The sequence below is a fragment of the Canis aureus genome, chromosome 3 (genome assembly GCF_053574225.1).
Source record: "Canis aureus isolate CA01 chromosome 3, VMU_Caureus_v.1.0, whole genome shotgun sequence".
NCBI classification, from domain to species: domain Eukaryota; kingdom Metazoa; phylum Chordata; class Mammalia; order Carnivora; family Canidae; genus Canis; species Canis aureus.
The window spans coordinates 18016129-18038851 of record NC_135613.1 but is presented as its reverse complement, the minus strand read 5'-3'; the positions used below and the strand labels follow the sequence as shown (position 1 = coordinate 18038851).

At 42.0% G+C, this 22723-nt stretch overlaps 1 protein-coding gene and 2 long non-coding RNA genes across 4 annotated transcripts in view; 2 read left to right on the top strand and 1 right to left on the bottom strand.

The window, feature by feature from the left end:
* LOC144310207 (uncharacterized) overlaps window positions 1-16066 on the bottom strand; it is a 38652-nt gene extending 22586 nt beyond the window's left edge. Inside the window, exons 1-2 of the long non-coding RNA XR_013375907.1 lie at window positions 15543-16066; window positions 14941-15078 (exon numbers count right to left, since the gene is read on the bottom strand). This is a non-coding gene — a long non-coding RNA (uncharacterized LOC144310207). The remainder of the gene's footprint in view (window positions 1-14940; window positions 15079-15542) is intronic.
* CDYL2 (chromodomain Y like 2) overlaps window positions 1-22723 on the top strand; it is a 195355-nt gene that overhangs the window by 18939 nt on the left and 153693 nt on the right. The window contains exon 1 of one of the 2 annotated variants that reach the window (XM_077890932.1): window positions 16572-16821. The exons of the other annotated variant lie outside the window; for it this stretch is intronic. Coding sequence (XP_077747058.1) covers window positions 16798-16821 — 24 coding nt within the window. The 5' untranslated portion in view covers window positions 16572-16797. Of the gene's footprint in view, window positions 1-16571; window positions 16822-22723 lie in introns of those variants that run through there. 2 annotated transcript variants of the gene reach the window in all.
* Window positions 17081-19573, top strand: LOC144310208 (uncharacterized). Its single transcript, XR_013375909.1, has 2 exons — window positions 17081-17212; window positions 17711-19573. It is a non-coding gene; the product is annotated as an uncharacterized LOC144310208 (long non-coding RNA).

Here is a 22723-nt window from a genome sequence, read left to right as displayed (position 1 = left end):
CTCAGAACAAATATGCCAAAATCAATATTTTTGTTCCTTAATTTCATTAAATGGGCAATAAAATAAACTTACCTTGACATTTTTTTTTGTTTCATTTTTCATGATAAAGTTCCACTTGAGTTTTTATTCAATGCTTGTGAAATTTTGAACTTCCTTTTAAAGGGATTTACTTTTTTTTTTTTAAGATTTTTAAATTTATTCATGAGAGATAGAGAGAGAGAGGCACACACATAGGCAGAGAGAGAAGCAGGCTCCATGCAGGGAGCCCAATGTGGGACTCGATCCTGGGACTCAATCCTGGGACTTGATCCTGGGCCTCCAGGATCATGCCCTGGGCAGAATGCAGGTTCTCAACCGCTGAGCCACCCAGACATCCCTAAAAGGATTTACTTTAAAAGGATTATTCTCAGGATCAATTATTCTCAGGTATTGTCTGTTATTAACATGTAATTGTATTGAATTTTGCATTTTTATGTGTTCTATATCAGTTTTCTATCGTCAGGAAAATGTGCTCTCTCATTATCCCATTTTAAAAATTAAACTTATTAATTTTATAATTTAGATTGTATATTTTTTGTCTGATTTATCTTCTATTAACAATAATGGTATGTTGACGTTTCACAAAATCACAGTATTTGTGCTAGCTTTCTTTGTATTTCTAACAGTTTTTTCTTTATATATCTAAATGGAATATTGTAAGGAACAGAGCAACTCAAAAAAGTGATATGTATTATTTTGAATTGTAGTAGTATTGAGCAATGTTTCATGTGAATTTTTTTTTACCCCTGAAAAGCTGTGGGAATTGATAAGTACTTGCTGACTATTGCACTGTATCTTCTTCATTTGGAATGATGTCCATTTGTATGATAAAGTGTCTCCCCCACCCTTTTTTCATTTAATTTTCTTGCCTAGATTTATTTCCCCTCTAGTATTCATTTTACATTTTTACCATGCCTTCTTGTATTCTCTTATTTTTAAAACGTTATATCACATATATATGTTGCATCGCATGTATATACATTTTATGAAAAATGTGGGTTTTGGCTTAACATGTTTTGGGGGCCTGATTTAAGAGTTTAAGGCATGAATCAACATTCACTTTGGTTATTATAGTAAATATGATTACTGTAACCTTAACTCATGTGTTTTATCTTTTGCACTTCCCTAATATCTCCTTTATTTTCTATCTTACGTTGTGTGGATTATATTGACTTTACTGTTATATTTGTCTGTGTTTTAGAAGGTAATAGATTGTGTGAATTCCAGCTAATAGATTGTGGTTATCTTCAGTGTTTCAAATTTATTCTCTGGTTGTTTTTTTCTAATTGTAGGGTCAGGAGCAAAGGAATATCTTTGGGCTTCCCAACCCTCCAGCTCCCATTTGAGACAAAGTATTTAGCATAGTTTACTTCCCCTTTCTTCACAGGTTTTAGTACCAGATATTATTACATTGTGACTTTTACATTCACTTTCAGTTTTAAAACTATATTTAAAACAGCTATTTGGACTTAACTATGTTGAATGATTTCAGTGTTTATTGCTGGGTTCTTTATGGTTGCTCCGTTCCTGAGGCTTTTATTTTAATTACAGTAGCATATAGTATATAATAGTAATATTATATACTTAATATTAATACTTAATTATTATATAATTAAGTATTTTTTTTAACAAAAGTATATTTTCTGGGTTCTTGTTTATATGAGAATATTATTGTGTTACCTTTACGTGTAAATGACTATTTTCTTTGTATAAAATGGTTAACATGTTAGATGTTTATAAAGTGGTAAGTCTTAAGCTCACCACTGTTTTCTTCTTTTATATCTCCAGTTTTCCTTCTGTTCTAGTTTTCCAGTTTTTCAGTTGTACTTTTTATTTATTTTTATTTTTTTATTTATTTAAAAATTTTAATTTATTTATTTAGTTTTTCAGTGGTACTTTTTAAACATCATCTTTGTTCTCCATTTTCCCATGGTTATCATATTTTCTCTTTTCATTTTAATCTTTTGTCCCTTTATTTTAGATTCTGAGAGGTATTCTTAAGTTTGCTATCGACCACATAGTGTACTTTATTGTCTGTAATGCTGATTCTCATTCTACTACATTTTAAGTTTCCTTAAATCACTCATCTTCCTTTGCTTATTCATTTTGATCATTTCTTCATTATTTATAGAACCTATTATTTTTTGTCCTTTTTTGAGAATCCTAACCAGGTTCTTAAATTTTTCTTCTGGATTTTGGAGTAGCTTATCTTCAGAGGCAGATTCTTCCCTAGATTCCTCTTAAAATGTTTGTTTAGGTATGCCTTTCCCTCAGATAAATTCACTGCTTTCTCTCTTACTTGGTGATAAATAAGAGTGAAATCACTGCCTTATGGACATCTATTCAGAAAAATGTAATATTTCACTTTTCCCTTAAGAGAAAAATATTCCTCCACTTAGTATGTATTTTTAGCTGTGTGGTAATTGAAATTAATACAATATTTTTCTACAGAAACAACTTGGCTTTCCTCCTATCTATCCTGCAGAGATAATTTCTAAAAATGCTTTTATTGTATTTTATTACAGAACCTTGCTTTAAAAAATAACCTTGCTTTATTTCTTAGGATACTTTTACAGAAAAATTATAAAGATGGTACAGAGAGTTTCCATATACTTATCACTCAATATCCCCTATTATTAACACTTTACATTAGTATGGTGCATTTATCACAATTAGTGATCAACACTGATACATAATTATTAACTAAAAGGCCATAATTTATTTACATTACCTTAATTTGTACCTAATATCATTTCTCCCATTCCAAGATACCATCCAGGGTACCACATTACATTTAGTCATCAAGTCTTAGACTCCTCTCTTGGCTGTGACATTTTTTCAGACTTTTGTTGTTTTTGATGAGTTTTTGAGGAGTAGTTGTGGGATAATTTTGTAGAATGTCCCTTGGGTGGGATTTGTCTGATGCTATTCTCTTGATTAGACTGGCATCATGGGATTTTGAGAAATTCACAGGGCTAACATACCATTTTCATCACATCATATCAAGGGTGCATACTGTCAGGATGACTTACCATTCTTTATCTTGGTCTTTATTACCTGGCTGAGGTTGTGTTTGTCAGGTTTCTCCACTGTAAAATTACTCTCCCCTCCTGCTTTCCACACTGTGCACTTCTGGAAGGAACTGACTATATGTAGCCATAGCTAAGGAGTGGGAGTCATGCTTTACCTCCTTGAGCGGGGTGTATCTACATACATTATTTAGAATACCTCTGCAAAAGAAATTTGTCTCTTTTTACCCATTTATTTATTCAATAATTTGTTTATACCAGTACTGACTCATGAATATTTATTTTATACTTTGGATATAATCCGATACTACTTCATTTTTTTCATTGCTCAGATCATTCCAGCTTCAGCCATTGGGAGCTTATTTCTGTTGGCTTCCGTGACACTCTCATTATTATGAGCTTATTTATTAATTTTTAGCACTTCCTTATTTATTGATACTATAAGATTATTCCAGGCTAATTTTGTGTATTTCCGGTCTTAGTCCCAGAATCAGCCATTCCTCTAAAAAGTCCTATTCTTTTATTGAGGAATGGTATTAGAAACCAAGATCTGGGCATTTGGTGTGCTCGACACTACTGAGGTATCATTACTTCTAGACCCTCTCAGCTGACAGAGCAAGGAGATTTATGTGTATACTAACCTGTGCATAAACCCACATCTATAAATATCTCTCTGTGTAACTACTTGTATTTATATCAAGTTAAACATGAGTCCATACTGATGTCTCCAACTTTAGCTCATTACTATACAAATCATTCTAGCCTCTTCCCATTGTTGCTCTGTAAACTCCCACTCCAGAACCTTGCTTTACTTTTAAAATAACATTTTATTTTAAAAAGCCCTGATTCTATAAATATGCCTGTTTATGTGTGTACATAATACATACTTATTGTAGAACATTGAGAAAATTCAACAATGTCTATGGAAGAACGTCCAACTCTCCTATATTCAATCACTGTTAACATTTTACTCCTCTCACATTCAATTTTATGAACAAAACTGTAATCACATCAGATATACTATTTTGTGATCTGCCTTTTTCACTCAGCTTTTCCACCATGTCATAACTCTGCTTTTTTTTTTCCATAACTCTTCTTAAGGTCATGATTTTAATTACCTGTAGAATATTAACCTTTGGACATTTATATTTTAATAGTTTTTGCTGTTTAAATAATGGTAATAAATACCCCTAAAGATAAGTCATGATGCACATACCTGATTCTTATTTAGAATATTTTATGGACGTTAAATTACTGGGCCCTTAGGGTATGACCATTTTAAGGAGAATGATAAACAATGAAAAGTTTTCTTCCAGAAAAGATAGCAGCAATTTAGCTGATATCATCGTTTATGAGCCATTTTCTCTATATCATTAGCAATACTAGGTATTGGAATAATTTTTTAAAATCATCAATTAATTGGTACATCTGGATGGCTCAGTTGGTTAAGCATCTGCCTTTGGCTCAGGGTCCTGGAATCCCAGGGTCCTGGAATCAAGCCCCATATCGGGCTCCCTGTTCAGTGGGGAGCCTGCTTCTTCCTCTTCTGTTCCCCCTGCTTGTACTCTCTCTCTCTCTTTCAAATAAATCTTTTAAAAAAATCATCAGTTAATTAAAATGGCATCTAGCTGGGATTTTTTTTTTTACCTTGAATTTCTTTTTACTACACGCATGTTTGGATAGTTTTTTCCTAAGTTAGTTGCTCATTATATTTGTTGGTTTCTTTATTGCCTATTAATACCCTTGCTTATTTTTTTGACTTACTTATTTTTTTCATTGTTTCAAAATAATATTATATTTCAATGCAAATATATATTCAATGTAGAAAACTTTAAAAACAAAGAAAAATACAAAAAATTACCCATGATCTCATCATCTGCTCTGATTTCATTGCTGTTATTTTCATCTTGATGTGTCTATTTACCACTAGAAATCAATATTTTACATTTTATATATGGCTAATTAGAAAAATGGTACATTGACTCCTTTTTTTGTAGCCTGATTATTGCTTTGTGTTCTATCATTAATATTTCCTCAACCAACACACAAAGTCCTTTCTACTTAAAAGGAAAGACCTCTTGGGAATGAGTGTCCATGCATCTATAGGTCTTTTCTGCAGTCTTCCTTCATCAAAAAGTCTGCCTCCATTCCACAGGTTGATATGGACCCAAATCTGGACCATCTCCTATTTCCATGGCACTATTCTCCATGCCACAGGATTTCTATAGGATTAGTCCTCACCCTACTTCCTGGAATTGTGAGCCACTGTGTTCCCTTGTACTGCTGCTGCTGCTGCTGCTCCTCTCTTAGCCTTGGGGCAAGGGATAGGAGGGATGGCTACTTTCTGCTTTATCACTACATTCCAATCATGTATACAGGCTTGTCTCTGAATTTTCAATAGCACAATTAAGATACTGCTGTAACATTTCACAAAGCCTGAGTAAAGACCTTGTAATGAAATAAAATAAATTGAACAAAGAGAAAGTTAAAATCAATTACTGGATTATTCCCTAAGACCAGATATCCAAGTTCCTTCATCTGAGTTCCCACCTGGCACTACCAGGGCCACTTCCTAGAATGGGTAATTCTGGTAGTGGTTCACCTCTTTTGCCTCCATTCTCAATGACTTCCTGTAAGGCATTTCTCTTTCATGGAACCTAAAGTTCTCTCCTCACTGAAAGTACTCATTTGTCATCTCTAGACCAGTTCCTTACCATGATGATTGACAATTGCAGCAGCCACTTCTTTTAGAAATAGAAATAAACCTAGTGTTCTGCCCACAATGGTGGGCTTGTTTTGGATACCCTTTCTCCCAACATATGATAATGATTAGTACCTTTTTTGAAGTCAGGTTATTAAGTATAAAATTAAAATCTGCCTGTAGGCTAGCAGAAAATTAAAAAGATACAGGCATAAAGCTAATCATTGCAGTACAATTTATAATTGCAAGAAGCTTTCCATCAACAGGATGTACAACTATGATACTGACACATCATGGAGCATTATGCAACTATAAAAAGAAAAATTTCAAATAATGCTAAAGAATGATATTCAAGGTATAATGCTTAGTTAGAAAAGCAAAGAAGAGAAAAATGTGCATAGTATACTAACATTTGTCTAGGAAATGAGGATATATGAATGTATGTGCATATTTGTTTATATTAAAATTTCAGTAATAAACCATGAAATAAAATGGTTATCTACAAGGGGAAAGAGGGAACAGAGTGGAGAAAAAAACGGTAGAAGCTAGACTTCCCTAAATATACTTTGTTTGTAGATTTAACTTTGGAACCATATAACTATCAGTGACTGGACATCCCTTGTGGCATATATCCTAAGGGCTAAAAGACCTACAAAAAAATTCTAGCTCTGTCCACTGAAAAGACCTAAAAACAATGATCAAGCTATAGCTACAAGCTGATGTTCACTTCATGGTATCTTAATACCATTTCTCAGTAAGAAGAACCAGGAATCATTGGTGAAATGGTAGATTCCAGGTCTGGTGCAGGAAGTGGTTAAGATGCCTGAGCATCTTATCAAACCAGAAAGCAAGGATATGTTTGAAGTCTCAAGAACCAACTGGAAGTTGCTCCTCCTGACCAAACAGGAGCAATCAGATTAATAAGAAGAGGAACAATGGCAATGGGGTGAAACATATTAAATGCTTAAATTCATGCATTTATAATGACACTTAAATACATCATGATCCTTTGGAGATGTTAGAGAATCATGATTTAAAAGACTAATAAATAAAAGGAAAGATTTAAACATTTATCCAGCCTGTCCTGTACAACTGCATCTTAGGACAACCAAAGATTCAATCAGGAAAGATTTTGTATATAAGGAAGAAATGATAGATAATCACCATTTTGCAACACCAATGAAATGGATCTAGGCAAGGATTATCAGTGGCTGCTGAAATCATGAAAGGAAAGATAGATATTATGTGTTTTATGGTGGGAGTGCATAATACCAGCCAATAAGCAATCTTGCCCCCAAAACAAACCCAAACTAGATCTAGATACCCACATGTAGGAAATACTGGGGAGAGAAGCACATGCTAAGTGACACTGCTGACAGATAATCTAGTGTCCCTTAACAACAACAAAAAGGCAAATAAAATAAAATAAAAAATAAAATAAAATAAAACAATAAAAAGGAGATGCCTAAAGGTTAATAAAAATTTAAGAGTCATAGCAAACAAATACACATATGGATGTTAGGATCCTGATTTATACAAACCAGTTGTCAAAAAGTGTTTATGAGAAAGCTGGAGAAATTTGGGCATCAACTGAATATTTGATATCAAGGAATTAGTGTTAATTTACATGTGCTGGCAGTATTGTGGTTACATTTATGAGAACAGTCCGTATCTTTTAGAGATATGTATTGACACATTTTCAGAAGAAATGATATGGTTGTTTCAAATAATCTAGCATGTGGGGTGAGAAAATGGGGCAATAGAGATACAATAAGAATGACCTTGGACTTTTTTTTTTTTTATTTAAAGATTTGTTTATAAAGGGTTTCAGAAGGGGAGGAGGATGAGGGGGTGGGGTGACTGGGTGACGGGCACTAAGGAGGGCATTTGATGGGATGAGCACTGGGTGTTATATGTTGGCAAACTGAATTTAGATAGAAAAATAAAGATTTATTTATTTGAGAAAGAGAGAGAACATGGGGGAAGGAGCAGAAGGAGGAGGAGGGAACGAATCTCAAGCAGAATCCCCACTGAGTGCAGAGCCTGATGGGAGGCTTAATCTCATGACCTTGAGATCATGACCCCATGATCATGACCTGAGCCAAAACCAAGTTAGTTGTTCAATTGACTGATCCACCCAGATGCCCTTTGGACTGTTGTTTTTGTACCTGGTTAAAGAGTACATGTGGGCTCACATCATTATTCTCTGTCTTTTGCATATGTTTGGAATTTTCATGTTATAAAAGTGTAAAAAAGAAGAGAAAAAGGAAGAGGAAGGGGAGGAGAAATCTTCCTGTAGGGCTTCACCAGTACATTTAGTTGTGTTTCCTTAGGGTTCCTTCATAAGCTTGTGGTGAAGAAGGGTGCACTCAGGTCCTGGGCCTCTATTCTAGTCTTCTGTGGGGGAACTTTGTGAATAAGAACATGCACACTCATCTCTCAAAATATAAGAACAATGCAGCCTAAGTCTATTTAGTTAAAAAAATGTCCATATAATCTTCAAAGATGCAACTTTACCTATACAAAGATAGGCTTTTACATGATTCCATAGAACTACAATTCTCAAAGAATGGTCCAGGCAATCCTGGGGCCCCTGAAACCATTTCAGGAATCCATATAGTCAAATTATTTTTATAATAATACTAAGATATATTTGCCTTTTTCACTCAATCTCTCAGGGTACTGGAGACTTTTCTAGAAGTTATATGATTCTAGATAACTTGATTGCTCTGGCAGCTAACAGAGTGTGAGCTTGTGTGTTATTTTTATGTGGTTGAATTCCTGTGTTTTAAAATTTTTTCAACTTAACAAGTCCAAATTACTTCTTCTTATACAACACACACACATACACACACACCCTAAAACATTGATATTATTTGCTTCCCAGAATCCACTCACCTCCTACCCTAAGATTTCAAAGTCATAGGACTAATTCTTTATTAAAGCTCAAGGCCAAATACTTGGATTTTTTTCCTCCCCTGATAGTTTGTGCAAAAAGTAACTTTCCCCCAAACACATAGCCCACAGGGAGTCTGGGCTACTTTTTGGCCACAGAAGCTTTACCTGCCCTTTCCAGAGCATGTCCCCAGGTCATGGCCCTTTCTTCTTGCATCTATAAAATAGGGGACAATGGTTCTTACCTTGTTGAAATGATGAAATGATACAACGTGCCTATAATAACTGAGTTCTGCCTACACTGACTAGAAAAAAATGACTGCTCACTCCATTACCTGAAATCACTGGAGATCATGAATGGCTCAACACTTTACTCTTCCCTTCCTTAAGGTCTTTCAAAGAATATCTTGGTTGGGGTTCTGGAAGGTCCTTTTTTTTTTTCTCTCCTTCCTTCATTTCCCAGCCCTTTTCCCAACCCCAATATCTGTGGTCTTTTTCAACCCTCAGTCCTTATCCCAGATTCACCCCCTATTCTTAATGTCCTGTTACCATTATGCTGGGACAACAGTGGTCCTTACAGTGTGTAGAGGAAGCAAGAAAGAGGTGAAGGAAATAGGATGGTCATGTAGCCCAAGGTAGTTGCTCATGAGTGGTTAGCCTTCCTTACTGACTGCCCCATCAGAGAATCCTTACTCCATCAATTTTTGTTTCCATCCATTGACCAACACCTCTGTTTCTATCACCTCCAACCCAACCTTCCTGTTACCACACCCATCATTCTGTCATCATGATCACTTCCATACATATACTTTTTAACTCCGTTTCCCCTCTCTCCTTCCATTGAACACACATAGCTAATCCCATTAATCCCAACCTGGGTTAAACCCAACACCCAGCTTGCCCCTGAACAACTGAATGTGACTGGATAAATCATCACCATGCTTACTGGTCTGATTAACTTATGAATACAAATATCCAATAGACTTTCAGTACCACCACTCTATTTTCCTAGTCACTCCACTCTTCTCTCTGACTTGACTTCACATATTTTAAAATCTGTCCTCAAACATCAAACACTAGAAAAGCCATTCCTTCCTTGCTCTTCCAGTGGATGGTGAATTAGTTTCCTGTGGCTACCATGATAACGTACTATAAACTTGATGGCTAAAAACAACAAAAATGTATTCTTTCACAGTTCTGGAAGCTAGAAGCCTGAAATCAAGGTGTCAGGAGGCCACACTTCCTCCAAGAGCTCAATTCTTTCCACTTTTTGATGGTTGCTGGAAACCCTTGGCATTTATTGGCTATAAACACATTGCTCCAAACTCTGTTCTCATTGTCACTTTGAGGCATTCTCCTGATATATCCCTGATTTTCTCTTATAAGGACACCAGTTATTGGATTAGGGACAAGCTTTATCCTGTGTGATCTCATCTTAACTAACTACATCTCCAAGAAAGGTCACATTTGAGGGCTCCAGGTGGACATGAATTTTAGGGGGACACTATTCAACCGAGCACAGATGGACTTCTAAGTCTAACCCCTCCACTTCAGCTGTCTGCATCCCCTCCCCATTGGCCTTTCAAAGACTGTTCCAGCAGTTCTCTCTTCTCTCTGCTGCCTGGCCGTTTGCTCCTCTTTAGTGTATCATTCCTATCATGGCACAGACATGCTGTCATATTGTCTATATTAAAAACCCTTCCCACATGCAGGGCTCCCCTCCATCTACTGACCCACTTCTCTGCTCTTTATAGCAAAAGGCCTTGAATGAGTCACCTCTGCTTACCATCTGCACTTCCTCTCTGCCTAAATTCTCTTTAATTCACTTTGGTCTAAGTTTCAACGTTACCACTCCACTACAACTAGTCCTGTCAGGGTCACCAGAGATTTCCATGCTGCCAGGTCCCATGGTCAGTCCTCTTCTCACCCAACCTCCCGTCGACATTTAATGATCAGTGCTATCTCTCATTTGGATTGGGGACACAATGTTCTCTCGGTTCCCTCCTATTTTAATCCCCCCATTCTCAGACTCCTTTACTGGCTCCTCATCTTCTTCTTCCTGGCCTCTAAATGCCAAATGGCTCTAGGCCCTCTTCTCTTTCAGGTCCTTGCCCACTTCACCAGTGACCATCACTAGTCCCTTTACTTGCCATTGGTATGCTGATCACTCCTGCCACATGTCCAGTCTGAGTTCCAGACTCACATATTCAATACCCTTTCACCTTTACTTGCACATCTAATACACATCTCAAAATTAGCACATCTGAGAACTGAGCCATCGATTTCCCCCTACCCAGCATTTATGCCACCTCCAGAATGCACCACTCCTCATTTCCCTCACCTCAGTAAATGGAACCTCCATTCTTCCAGACCCTCAGACCAAAAATTTGGGGTTCTGCTTCTACACATATCTCCCTGTGTTCCCCCGTCCAATCACTCCCCTTCATGTTGATGCCATCCTTCTTAGGCCACATCACTAGGGTCTTACACCTGGACTTCTGTAATGGCGTCCAGCATCCCTTTCATCCCCGTCCATTCCATTCTCCACCCAGGAGCCAATCCAATTATGTCATTGTCTTCTTCAAAGCTTCCTCACTGACCTCTCATATCACTTAAGAATCCAAATTCTTTGCCTACAAGTCCCAACACATACCTGGACCTAGGTTAGCTCTCTGACTTCCCTCTTCCTATGCTCCCTCAGCTTTACCTATATTGGCTTAATTGCGGAACCTTGAACATACCAAGTTCTTCAGCCTCAGGGCTTTGCCTTTGCTGTTTTCTCCCTCTGACATTCTCTGCCCTCTGATTTGATTGGTGTTCTCACTTTGTTCAGGTTTTAGCTCAAATGTCATCACCTTAACCAGGTCTTGCCTAACCACGTGATCTAAACCAATTCCCCCCCCCCCCCACGCTTGTATACACTCATCTCAGTTCCTCTCTATCTTCTTACCTAGCTTCAGTTTTCTTTATACTTCTTATCAATACCTGAAATGATACTATATATTCATTTTGTTTTTCTTGTCCCTCTCCTCCACCATACTGTAAACATTGTGAGGGCAAGGCATTATTTGTTATGTTCAGTAAGAATAATACCTAGCATGTTGTACTGAATAAGTATGATGTTACTTCAATTATTATTACTGAAGTAAAGTATTTTTAAATTAATGCTAAAAATAAAGTTTAATTAGTAACAAGAGTTTCTGTATGCCTTGAGAAAAATATTAATTTTGAAGGTTTTATTTAATAGCTTTCTATAGGAATCTTGAACATTCAAGGATATAAGTGATACATATTGAGTTTGAAGCTAGTATTGGTAGTTTTAATAGTAATTATAACAAATACCATTATTCAGCCCTTATTACAGTGACAGGTGCTTTGTATGGATTATCTCATCTAATTCTTAAAACAACTCTATGGGGTATTTATCACTTTGATTTACAGATGTGGTGTAGTAGTTTAAAAATATGTCCACAAATTCTTTGATAGCTCTCCCTTTAAAAAGTGGGAGCTGATTTGCCTCCTCTTGAGTGGGGGTTAGGCTTAGTGGTTTAGTTCCAAAGAATAAAATACAGTGGAAGTGACAGTGCTTGGTTTCTAAGATTAGATGGTCAAAGCCATTGTGACTTCCTCCTTGTTCTTTCTCTTGGATCATCCAATCTAGGTCTTAGTTTTCTCATCTTTAACATGGGGGGCATGGACCTGACTTCCCCAGTCACACAGTCTGAATGTGCTATAAAATGCCTCTGCATTAAATAGCTTTAGCATGGACCAACACATCAGATTAATTAGGGACTTTGTGCTAGAAAGAGCTGAAGCTTTGACAGTTTTGCTCTATTTTGTTGGATTTGAGGGACTAGAATAGAATGGCATGAAGTCACTCAGGCAAGCCTATGAAGTGATCTTCATGGCTAGGAGCTGAAGCCCCCTGCCAATCAGCTATGTGTGCATGATCTTGGAGGTTGAACCTCCAGACTCAGTCAAACCTTCAAACAACTGCAGTCCTAGCCAAAATTTTAACTGCAACCCTGTAAGAGACTAGAAGTCAGAACCAGCCAGCTAAGCTGCTCCTGAATCTCTAACACACAGATATTATGAGATAAGAAATACCTTTTGTTTTAAGCCACCAAATTTTGGGGATAATTGTGTGGCAAGAAATAACAAATACATTTGAAAATGGAAGGACAGGGTAGTTAAGTCAAAAACCTCACAGCATATAGTTAGTAGTGATGATGCAAGAATTGGAACCTAGGCATTCTGACTCTACATGTTCAACTACCATACTATACCGGAGGTCAAGATCATGTCTCAAGTAGTTGCCACATTCTAATCCACTGTCAGGTTAGTAAATACAATCTGTCTTTGCCTATTAAACTGGCGGGTTTTGCTCCATCGCAAGGTCATGTTCTAGGCAGCCACTGCTCTTGCTTCTAAGTCCTCATTCTACCCCAGGTTTGTTCCACCATATGGTGGGTATCTATCTTCCCAGTATGCCTTCTCCCATTCCTTTGGGTTTATGCTCATTCCCACTTCCACTCATGTAATTTTGGTAAAGCTGCGAATTACTGTACTCTTCTTGCCCTATAGGTGGGTGTGTGACTTAAGTTGGCCAATCATAGAGTACTATCAGTGACTGACTACAATAATAGAGCCAAAATAAGAGCATATGATCTACAATCAGCCAAGCAGAGTCTTTCCCTGGGAATCGAATCATATATCAAATCATATCATATCATATCATGTCATTTGAGACCTTGAATCCAGCCAACCCTGAGAGCAATTCCATCCTTTTCTAATCTATGTGAGTCAATACATTCTTTGTTTTAAATCAGCCTGAGTTGAGTTTTATCACTTGTCCTTAAGTTATGGCTAGTATGAAGAGTCTATCTATCCCAATTTTTGGACTATGGTAGGTATCTCCCATTCTCCATAAGCAACAATGTTTCTATGTGACCCAAAGAGTCTGGAGCAGAACTGTCCATTGGTTGGGTCAACCTTCTCACAGAGGATGAAGAACCTTCCCTTCATCCTTCAGGAAGCATCTGGCTTTTCTGGAAGCTAGTGATGGTTGGAGGCAAGCTCAGAATAGAACAATGTTATGACGATGGGTAGCTCACTCAGTTTAAAACCTTAGTCATCTCTGTATCCTTTCTTTCCTTAGTTGCTCACCTCTCCCCCAACTCTCAATATACACACACATACACATGCACGCTCACACGTGCGTGCACATAGGCACTCACATATCCTGTTAGTCATCAAGTGCTGTTGATTTGGATCAAATGCTCTATGGAAGCAAGTGGAGTGACCATAGGAAAGTTGGTGGCTGGTGGGGTTCTTCATTGCAAATCCAGTTTTTCTTCTTCATTTCTATTGCCACCTCTGTGGACCACTGCAATTATTCTCCCTGACTCTAACCTCAACCCCTGAAGTCCATTTCTCCTATTTCTTCTAGAATTAGTTTTCTAAAGCACATTTCGATTGGTACATGCTTTTGATGGATTTAAGTCTTCTCCAGTTTTTCATTTCTGACTTGCTAAATTGCAAACCATTCAAGACTCTCCATGAACTGACCTACATTTGCTATCCAATGTCCTATGACCTCCATGGATCAATCTTCTAATCTTCTAGCACCCCTCTCATTGTAGTACCACCTAACACCTACTCTTACCCCTTTCCCAAATTAAAATACTGTCCCTTCTTTCCCATGAGTCTTCAAGATGTTTTCGATTATGCCTCCTTCATAAAATATTCCCTGAGCATGCTAATCCACAGTGAATATCCTCTTCTGTGAACTCTGTAACAGTTGTCTGGACAAGGTTTTTTTCAAAGCGTGTTCACATTCCTCAGGAGTATTTGGCCAGTACAAGTCAAGTTTTTGGTGTTTTTATAAAACTACTGATTATATATTCAAATTTGTCTGAGCAGATTATTTCCAAACCCAGGTTCTTTCTTGTCTTCTACTTCCAAATTACATCCTTATGCTATGATGGTGGATTTGTTCTCAAGTACAAATTAAGGATCATTAAAATTTGTGACCTACAGATTGAGAACTGTTTATTATTATTTAAAACCATAACTATTGGTAAAATAGTATGAAAAGGGGAGAGGATTGCCATAACAATTCCTACAGTTTTTTCCCCCTACGGTTTTTAATTCAAATATACTTTATTTCTACACATTCACCCTCCCCCCCATTGTTTTAATATGAGATTTTAACTAGAAATTGGTATAAAATCTGTTGTATTGGCATAGCCTGACAAACATTCATTGTGTACTCACTCTCTGCCAGGAATAGTGATAGGTGCTTGTGATACAAAGATAAACAAGCCCCTGCAGGAAGAGGAAGAGTTGTCCAGATGGATTCCATGTGGAAGGACATTCTAGGCAGAGGGAACAGCATATGCAAACTCATGTGTCCTAGAATGAGCCAGATATGAAAACTCTGTGGTTCAGATTCTAAGCATTTTTTTTAAATTAAAAAATTTGGTGACTTTTTAAAAGTTTGACAGCCTCTAGATTAAACCCTTTCTCTTTGTCATACACTCTCCTCCACCATCTTTCTCTCCACAAGGGCAGTTCAGGGTCCAGATTCAGACACAAGTAACCTTTATTGGGTTCCACTGCTATAGGCCACTTCATATATACATAGCTCTCTATTAAATTCTTACATCATTTTGGGTGTTTATCACCACCTCCAATTTAGAGATGAGTAAAGTGACTTGTCCAAAGTCTCACAAATAGGAAATGAAGGATGTGAGTAATGTCCACTTCTCATCTGGAGAAAATGACCAATTGGGCATTTGGGGGTTGGGACGAGGAAGAGCGTCCTTCCAAGTTCAGAAGCCTGTCTTCCTAGGTTATGAATTAATCCTATCACTTACAGAGAGAAACCTTTAATCGGAAGGGTGACCATTTATCCAGGATCTTGGTAGGAAGCGTTTGTACTTGAGAGAACTTCTCCAGTTCTTTGAGCTATGGAGTTTGGCACATAGTAGGAACTCCTTTGTGCTGAATCCTGCTCACGTGCCTGTGGCTAGTCTGCCCTCTTGGATTCAGAGTCCCAGTCGTGCCTGTCTTGGGACACTGTGTAGTGTTGGAAGATGTCTGAGTAGTGGATGAGTGAATCAATGGGGGCACGGATGGGGGGAGGGGGGGCGGGGACACGGGGGCCGCTGTTGATGGGAGGCCACGCCTGGCCCTAAAGACTTTCCGGGGTTTATGGGGTGCCCTGTTGGGGCCTCCGTCTGGGCCAGGTCATTCCTCCTCCCTGGGGCCTCCACGTCTATACCAACCAGACTGGAGGGAGAGGGAGGGGCTGCGCAGCCCCGAGGGGCCCGGCCTCCTGGCACATCATCGCCCACTCCCTCTCTGGGCTGCGCAGGGGTGGGGGGAGGGCGGTGGACGAGGTGAGGTGAGGTCCCCCGGCCGGCCGAGCCCAGCCGGGGCCCCGTCCCTGCGACCTGACACCGCAGCTCTCTACCTGCCTCCCCGGCCGCCCCTTCGCAGCCCGGGGCCGGGTGCGCCCGGAGGGCACCTGGCCCGCCACCCCCGCGGGGCCCCGCCGCCGCCTCCGGAGCCGGCCCGGGGCGGCGGGGCGGGCCCGGGCGCTCCGCGACTCCGGGACCGGTCCCCCGGGGCGCGGCCGGGCAGGCGCCCCCGCCCCCCCTCCCCGGGGGCCGGGCCGGGCTCCCGGGGGGCGGGGACTCGCCCAGTGGCAGCAGCGTCCGGGCCGGCGGCGGGCGCGGGGCGGCTTCCTGCAGGCGGCGCCGGGGCGAGCCGTTGCCCGCTGCAGCCACCGCCGCCGGGTCGCCGGGTCGCGGGGGCCGCGGCGCTCGGGCCGCGTCGGTGCCTCCCGGGCGCGCTGCGCGGCCGTCGCTGCTGCCCGCGCTCGTGCCGCCGCCGCCGCCGCCGCCGCCGCTGCCGGTTACGCCAGCCCCGCCGCCGCCCGCTCTGATTCTGCGCATAGGCAGCCCCCAAGCCTGTCATTCTGCAAAAACACAGTTTACTCAACACACCACACACACACTCACACACACACGCGCGCACACACGCGCACACTGGCCCCCTCGCGCACACGCACGGAGGGCGCGAGCGAGCAGACGCGCACACCCGGCGAGCCAAGTTCCGCAGCCTGGCATGGCTTCTGGGGACCTTTACGAGGTACGGGGACGCGGGGGCGCGGCCGGCCCGGCCCGCGGGCGGCGGGCGGCGGGCGGCGGCGGCGGCGGCGGGCGGCGGGGACCGGGCCGGGGCCGGGGCCGGGGCCGGGCGCGAGCCGGAGTTGCCGAGCCCGCGGCGGCGGCGGCGGCGGCGGCGGCGGCGGCGGCCGGAGGGCGGCGGGGGCCGGGCGCGCCTCCCGCCCGCCGCCCGCCCTCCCGCGGCGCCCGCGCCCGCTCCCTCTTTCTCTTTCTCTCGCACACACTCTCTTACTCCATCTACTTTGCGGCCTTGGAGGGGAAGGAGGAAGCCGGGCGGAGCCGGGGCGGGGGAGGTAGCGGTCCCGGGGAGGTGTTTCTCGCCCGACGAGCCGCCTCGAGTGCAGAAAGTACAGGTAAAAGTCGGCGCCGGACGTGCCGGGAATGCGGGGGGCCGCGCGGCGGCCGGCGGGGTGCGGGGCGGGGGTGCGCGGCCCGGGCTGGGCCGGGGGCGCGGGAGGGGAGGGGAGGGGAGGGGAGGGGAGGGGACGGGAGGGGGGCGGGCGTGGGAGCGCAGCCCAGCCCCGGCGCGGCGCGGGGAGACGGCGAGGGGGGCGACGGGCTGGGGGCTCGGGGGACACCCGCCTGACCGCGCCCCGGGGCCACCGGCCGCCGCCCCCCGCCCCCCACCTGCTGCCCCCTCCGCCGGCTCGGAAGCCCTCCCGGCCCGGCGTGGGGGCGGTCCTTGCGGGTGCCGTGCTCGCCGGGGGCGAGAGGGGGCGCTGCCGAGGGCCCGAGTGCGAGGGAGGAGGACATGGAAGTCGGAGGTGGGTGGTAACGTGTTGCTGGAGGACCTGGAATGGGAGCCCTGCTTCCGACACGCGGCATCACCCTCCGTGGCCACCTGCCTCCAGGTCCACCAGTTCCGCCCAGGTGGTGGCCAGCCTCGGAGACTTTGAAAGCGTCTTAAAAGTGGTCAAGGAAGTCATTAGTCTGGCATCCGTGAGACAATGGAGGAATGAATAGCCGTGGCCTCCAGGAGCTGGGTTCTAGCTGGCTCCGGGCACAACCGCTCCAGCCTCCAGGGTTCCTGGCAAGTGGGCACAAGGAGAAGCAGGCCCCGCGCGCCCCCCGGGGAGAGCGCCTCCGGGACGGAGTCGGCCCTAGGATGGGAGTCAGAGTCAGGAAGCTAAGACCCCACAAGGCCCCGCTGATCCTCCAGGAAGGAAGCCAACATCAGCGCCCAGCCTGGACCTGCACTCCTCGAGTAAAGAAGTCCTGAACCCAGCCCTGCTTGTCACGGCTCCTGACTACATTGAGATGAGCGCCCCAAAAGGGTGGAGTTAACCGAACGGGTGAGAAACTGCAGCGGTGATTCACCTACATAAGGTTTTTCCTGTGGGCCCTCTGGGCGGCTGAAAATCTTTTCAGGTGGTAGATTTGCAGGCTGTGGTGAGAGAAGAAGAATGGAGAACAGGCAGGTTACCTTGGCTTCCTGTGTCACTGGAGCCTCTCGGATGATGCTGGACTCGAGGAGGCCTGATGATGGGCCTCTGCTAACCGGTGGGCTCAGGTGGGACAGACGGGTGATCACAGCACTCCCTGAAAGAATGCGGCAAGTTGACCTCTTCTCAACCCCACCGCCTTCCTCATCCTTATGCTAATAAGGAAGGTGAAGTTGGGCGCGGAAATCTGGTGAAGAACTTTGGCAGATCACGGCCCCGGTGTGCCACGCAAGCTCTTTGGTGTGTTTCAAGATGGCGGAGCAATGTCTGAAACCAAAAGTTGAAGCTCAGTAAAATGGGAAGTCTGATTGAGCTCTTCCAAGTAGAACTAGCACTATTAGGACATTGGTCCAGAGTAGATACTGTTCAGCGGCAAAGCTCATCTCCCGAGAAGTGTGGATTTTTCTGCCCATTGATTACTGAGTCAACCTAGAGCTGCTCACATTGCCTGGGTGCGTTGTGAAGGCGTTAAGAGGCCGTATCAGGAGCCGTCAGTATTTCTCCATTTAAAGTTTGGAACTTATGAACCGTCTGGGGATCATTTCTTGTTTAATGTTCACCTGAAACTACCCACCTTAACACTGGTAATCATAATCTGTTTAGGGGAATTTTCACACTGGCCTTGGAACTATCTTAGTGCCTCAAGAGTTCTTACTGGAGTCTGATAACGGGACAATAATAATAATTACTTCTGTGATAGTAGGCAATTGTAGGAGGTGTAAGCTGCTTTCCCCGTTGCTGATTATTTGCATCATCATTAGTAAAAGGGCTAAATTGCATTATGTGACTATAACCAATGTTAACATTTTTATGGACTGTGTCTACATTATATAACATACTGAAGAATTTTATTTGTTGTACGAATTTAGCTTTAAAAACCACTAAGTGTTGAGAACTGTACATCAGCCTATATATTTCTAACTGTAAAGTTGTCTGTATAAAATCATAGGGTATTGATTTAAGGACAGATCTTGGAATATCTAGTACATTGACCTTGAAAGAAAAAAAAGAAGAAAACTCATCTTATTCTCAATTATGGTATTACATTAATTAAATATTATATTCAAGTATGTAGAAGATGGCTTCCTATCACCTCCAACCAATAAACTGTGCCTTGAGTGGGCTAAGAACGATTATATCTGTAATTGATATACTTTACCTGTGTGTCTACTGACATTATCCTTGACCCTTTATAGTGAAGATACGATTTGGATTATAGAGATTCTTCATACTCTCTCTAGTGCTTCAGATAATTAAATTGTAAAGAGTAAACTTTCCTCAGCATTTTTTGTTTTTTTTTTTAAAGGAATAGGTACTGCTTAAAAAAATGCCAGAAAATAAAAGCTTTATGCAATGGCACTCTTCAATCATAATGGGGAAATACAGAATCAAGCTCCCTTTCCAAAGTTTTGGATCTTGACAGGTGGTTCTGCTTTGTCTCCCCTATAGAAGAGTTGTTTTCGTCATCTTCTGGTGTATTAACAGTCATCACCTAGGGAAAGGTGATCTTAAATATTGGCTGATCCTCTTAGAGCCAGGTATCTGGATACAAAATGAAATTCTTATCCAGATGCTCTGGTCTGCATTCTGTTAAACATAAGAGTCATAAAGTGGCTGTGAGTGGGTCTGGGCTATCTATGTATTTTGCTTTGCCTCCATGGTAGATAAGAAAAATGGATTTGAGTACCTTTAGATGGTACAGGTGATCTCTAGTTTGTCCTTGTCCCAGGGCTCCCTATTACCGTATACCCATTCTTACATTTACTTATATGGCTCCAGCAAGCATTAGAATTTGTAACCCCAAGAATATAGTGGATCATTCATTAAGATATTTGGGTATCAGGAAGACATAATCAGAGAATAAGGAGCCCAGTTCTCTTACTTTGCCTCTCTCCTGTCCCTAGCTCCTTGCACATTCAGATACTTGTTGACAGAATCAGTGAGTGAACAGAAGACTAAATTAAGTGTATAAAAAGAACCTTGGCTGACCTTTATTATCCTTGTATTGAGTGTTACCTTCTGTTCTCTTTTCCTCCCCAGCTTGTGATCTCTCGGTGGTGGTAACACCATGTGTATGGGTGGCTGTCAGTTCCCTCTGGAAGGAAGTGTGGCCGAGTCCCTTTCCAGAGAGCCAGACTATTATTCATTAGAAGGATTGAATGCAACTAAGCTTTAACCATGTGGCCTTCCATGTGGCTGTTGGGTGGTATTTTACACCCCCTTCCCTTGTGATAGCTGACAATTGTGGAGGAGGTCTCTCTCTACTTCCCTGGTGAAATTGTTCAAGGAGAATGCTCTATATCTGGAGACAAAGTCAGTAGTAGCCAAGATGGACTTGACAGTGATAGTTCTCTGTGTTTGTCAACAGGTCAACAGTTTATTTATACATCCCAGAGTTCTTCTTAAAAGGATGAAATGTGCCATATGTCTTCTTTGGGTGTGGGGGGGGCAGGGGATGGAAAAGCATGCATGTGTCCATCCATATCTAATGTAAATGTGTGTGTAATTGTATGTTTGTGTGTGTGTGTGTGTGTGCATGAAAATATTGCCTTCATTTCATTCCCAGGAAGACAAATGACAATAATAATAGGATAATTTTAGTTTGGTTGAAAGCAATTTACTTTCGTTGAAAATCGACGCTGCTACAGTAATGAACACAGGCATTTCTGCCCTTGTATTCTGCAAAATCACATGCTAAGAATATGGGAAACTGTGGGTTTATGGGAAGAGCGGGACTGAGGCAGACTGTTCAAAACTTACAGAATTTTGTCACCAGAAATAAGCATCTGGCTGGTGTTTGCCCTTAACTTGTCAGTCCTTGACGGCCTTCAGATTGGGCTCCTGACTCCTCTCTGTAGATTGCAGGGGGCATTTGTTTCTAATAGGTACTGTTTTCATCGAAGTTCAGTCTGGCTCAGGGCATAGGCCTCTTCATTCATCTTTATTGGGAGAAATGTTTTCAGAGTGTCTTTGTTTGTAACTTGCAGCCTCACCAGGCAGGTTAACATAGTGGGAAGCATAGTGGTTCTTGAAGCCATGGTCTGCCACCACTCGTGTTAAAGGAAGGCACTGGAGTGCATTTTCAGCTTTGTTCCAAGGTCTTCATGCGTCACTAAATCTTTCTTTGTGAGGGTGCTTTGCTATGATTGCTTCAGAATATTAACAATCTAGGAAAAATAATGTAAGAATCAACACAACCTACTTGTCACACTGACATCATTTCCCTATTTACCAGTCATACCTGAGATAATTACTGTCAAATGCGTAGTAGCTGAATAGATGGTTAGTGATATAACTTCGTCTCTGTAGTGTTTGAAGAAACAGGTATCTTCAAAGAGGATATATTGGTTGAGTCGAATTGATTTCTTTGGAACATAGTAGGCACCTGGTGAATATTGAATGGAACTATGATTCTCCCATCTTTTGAAAGTTATTTTAAATTATCCCCTGTGGGTAGATATCAGCTTATTTTCAGGTAGACTTTTATGTCAAGTCATTCTTCATTGCATAAGATCATGTCTTGAGGGACTTACACTGTCCTTGAAAGGAGTTTGTATAGCTCCTTGCAGCCTGACCAATTGCTAAGGAATGGTTCAGGCATGGCAATTACCAAAAATCTTAAGTATTAGAGACATACACATTTAGGTTTCAAAGTTACAGGCCTTTCTGTGTCTCTTGGGTGGTGAAGAGAGGTTTGGGTGTGGCTGAATTCATAGCACCATCTTTGATTTGTTCATTGTATATTACTAGAACACCAGATATATGCCAGGCACTAGGGAATGATGAGATCATGTTTTCCATAAATCCATGGTCTAGTGGAGATGTAGTTAAGAAAATAATGCAGTTTGCAGTGCAATGGGTAAAAAGTGTTAATACGGGGGAAGATGGGGTTCTCTGGGAACACGAAGAGGTCAAGCTTTGGGGGAGTAGAAGGATTCTTAGGAGAAGTGGTAGCCACTGAGGAGAGTAAGGAAATGAGCTGTAGCCACCCTTCATCCCCTCAAATTGAAAGAAAGGCAAGAGTTGAGGGATTTTGGTTTGTTTTTTGTATTGATCTATTAGGTGGGTAGTAGAGCCAGTCATGGAGATAGGGAGGGCAGGAAGAAGCATTAATTGAAAGCAGTGGGTTGGTGGAGATGGCAGTGAGTTCAGCGTGTTTGTGGAATATCGAGGTATAGATACCCATAGCCGTAGTCATGCGAGTCTGAAGCTTAGAAGGAGCACCTGGCATGGGAGATTGGGAATCATTAGTGTATAGATCATAGTTAAAGCTAGAGGACAACGTGTAAATGTGAGGAGGGTCCAGTGATGGAATACTGGAGAAAATGGACATTTAAAGGATGGAAAAAGAGAAAGAAGTGGTATCAGATTTACAAGGAATAGCAAGAGAGGTAGAAGGAAAAACAAGAGGCTTTGCTGTTA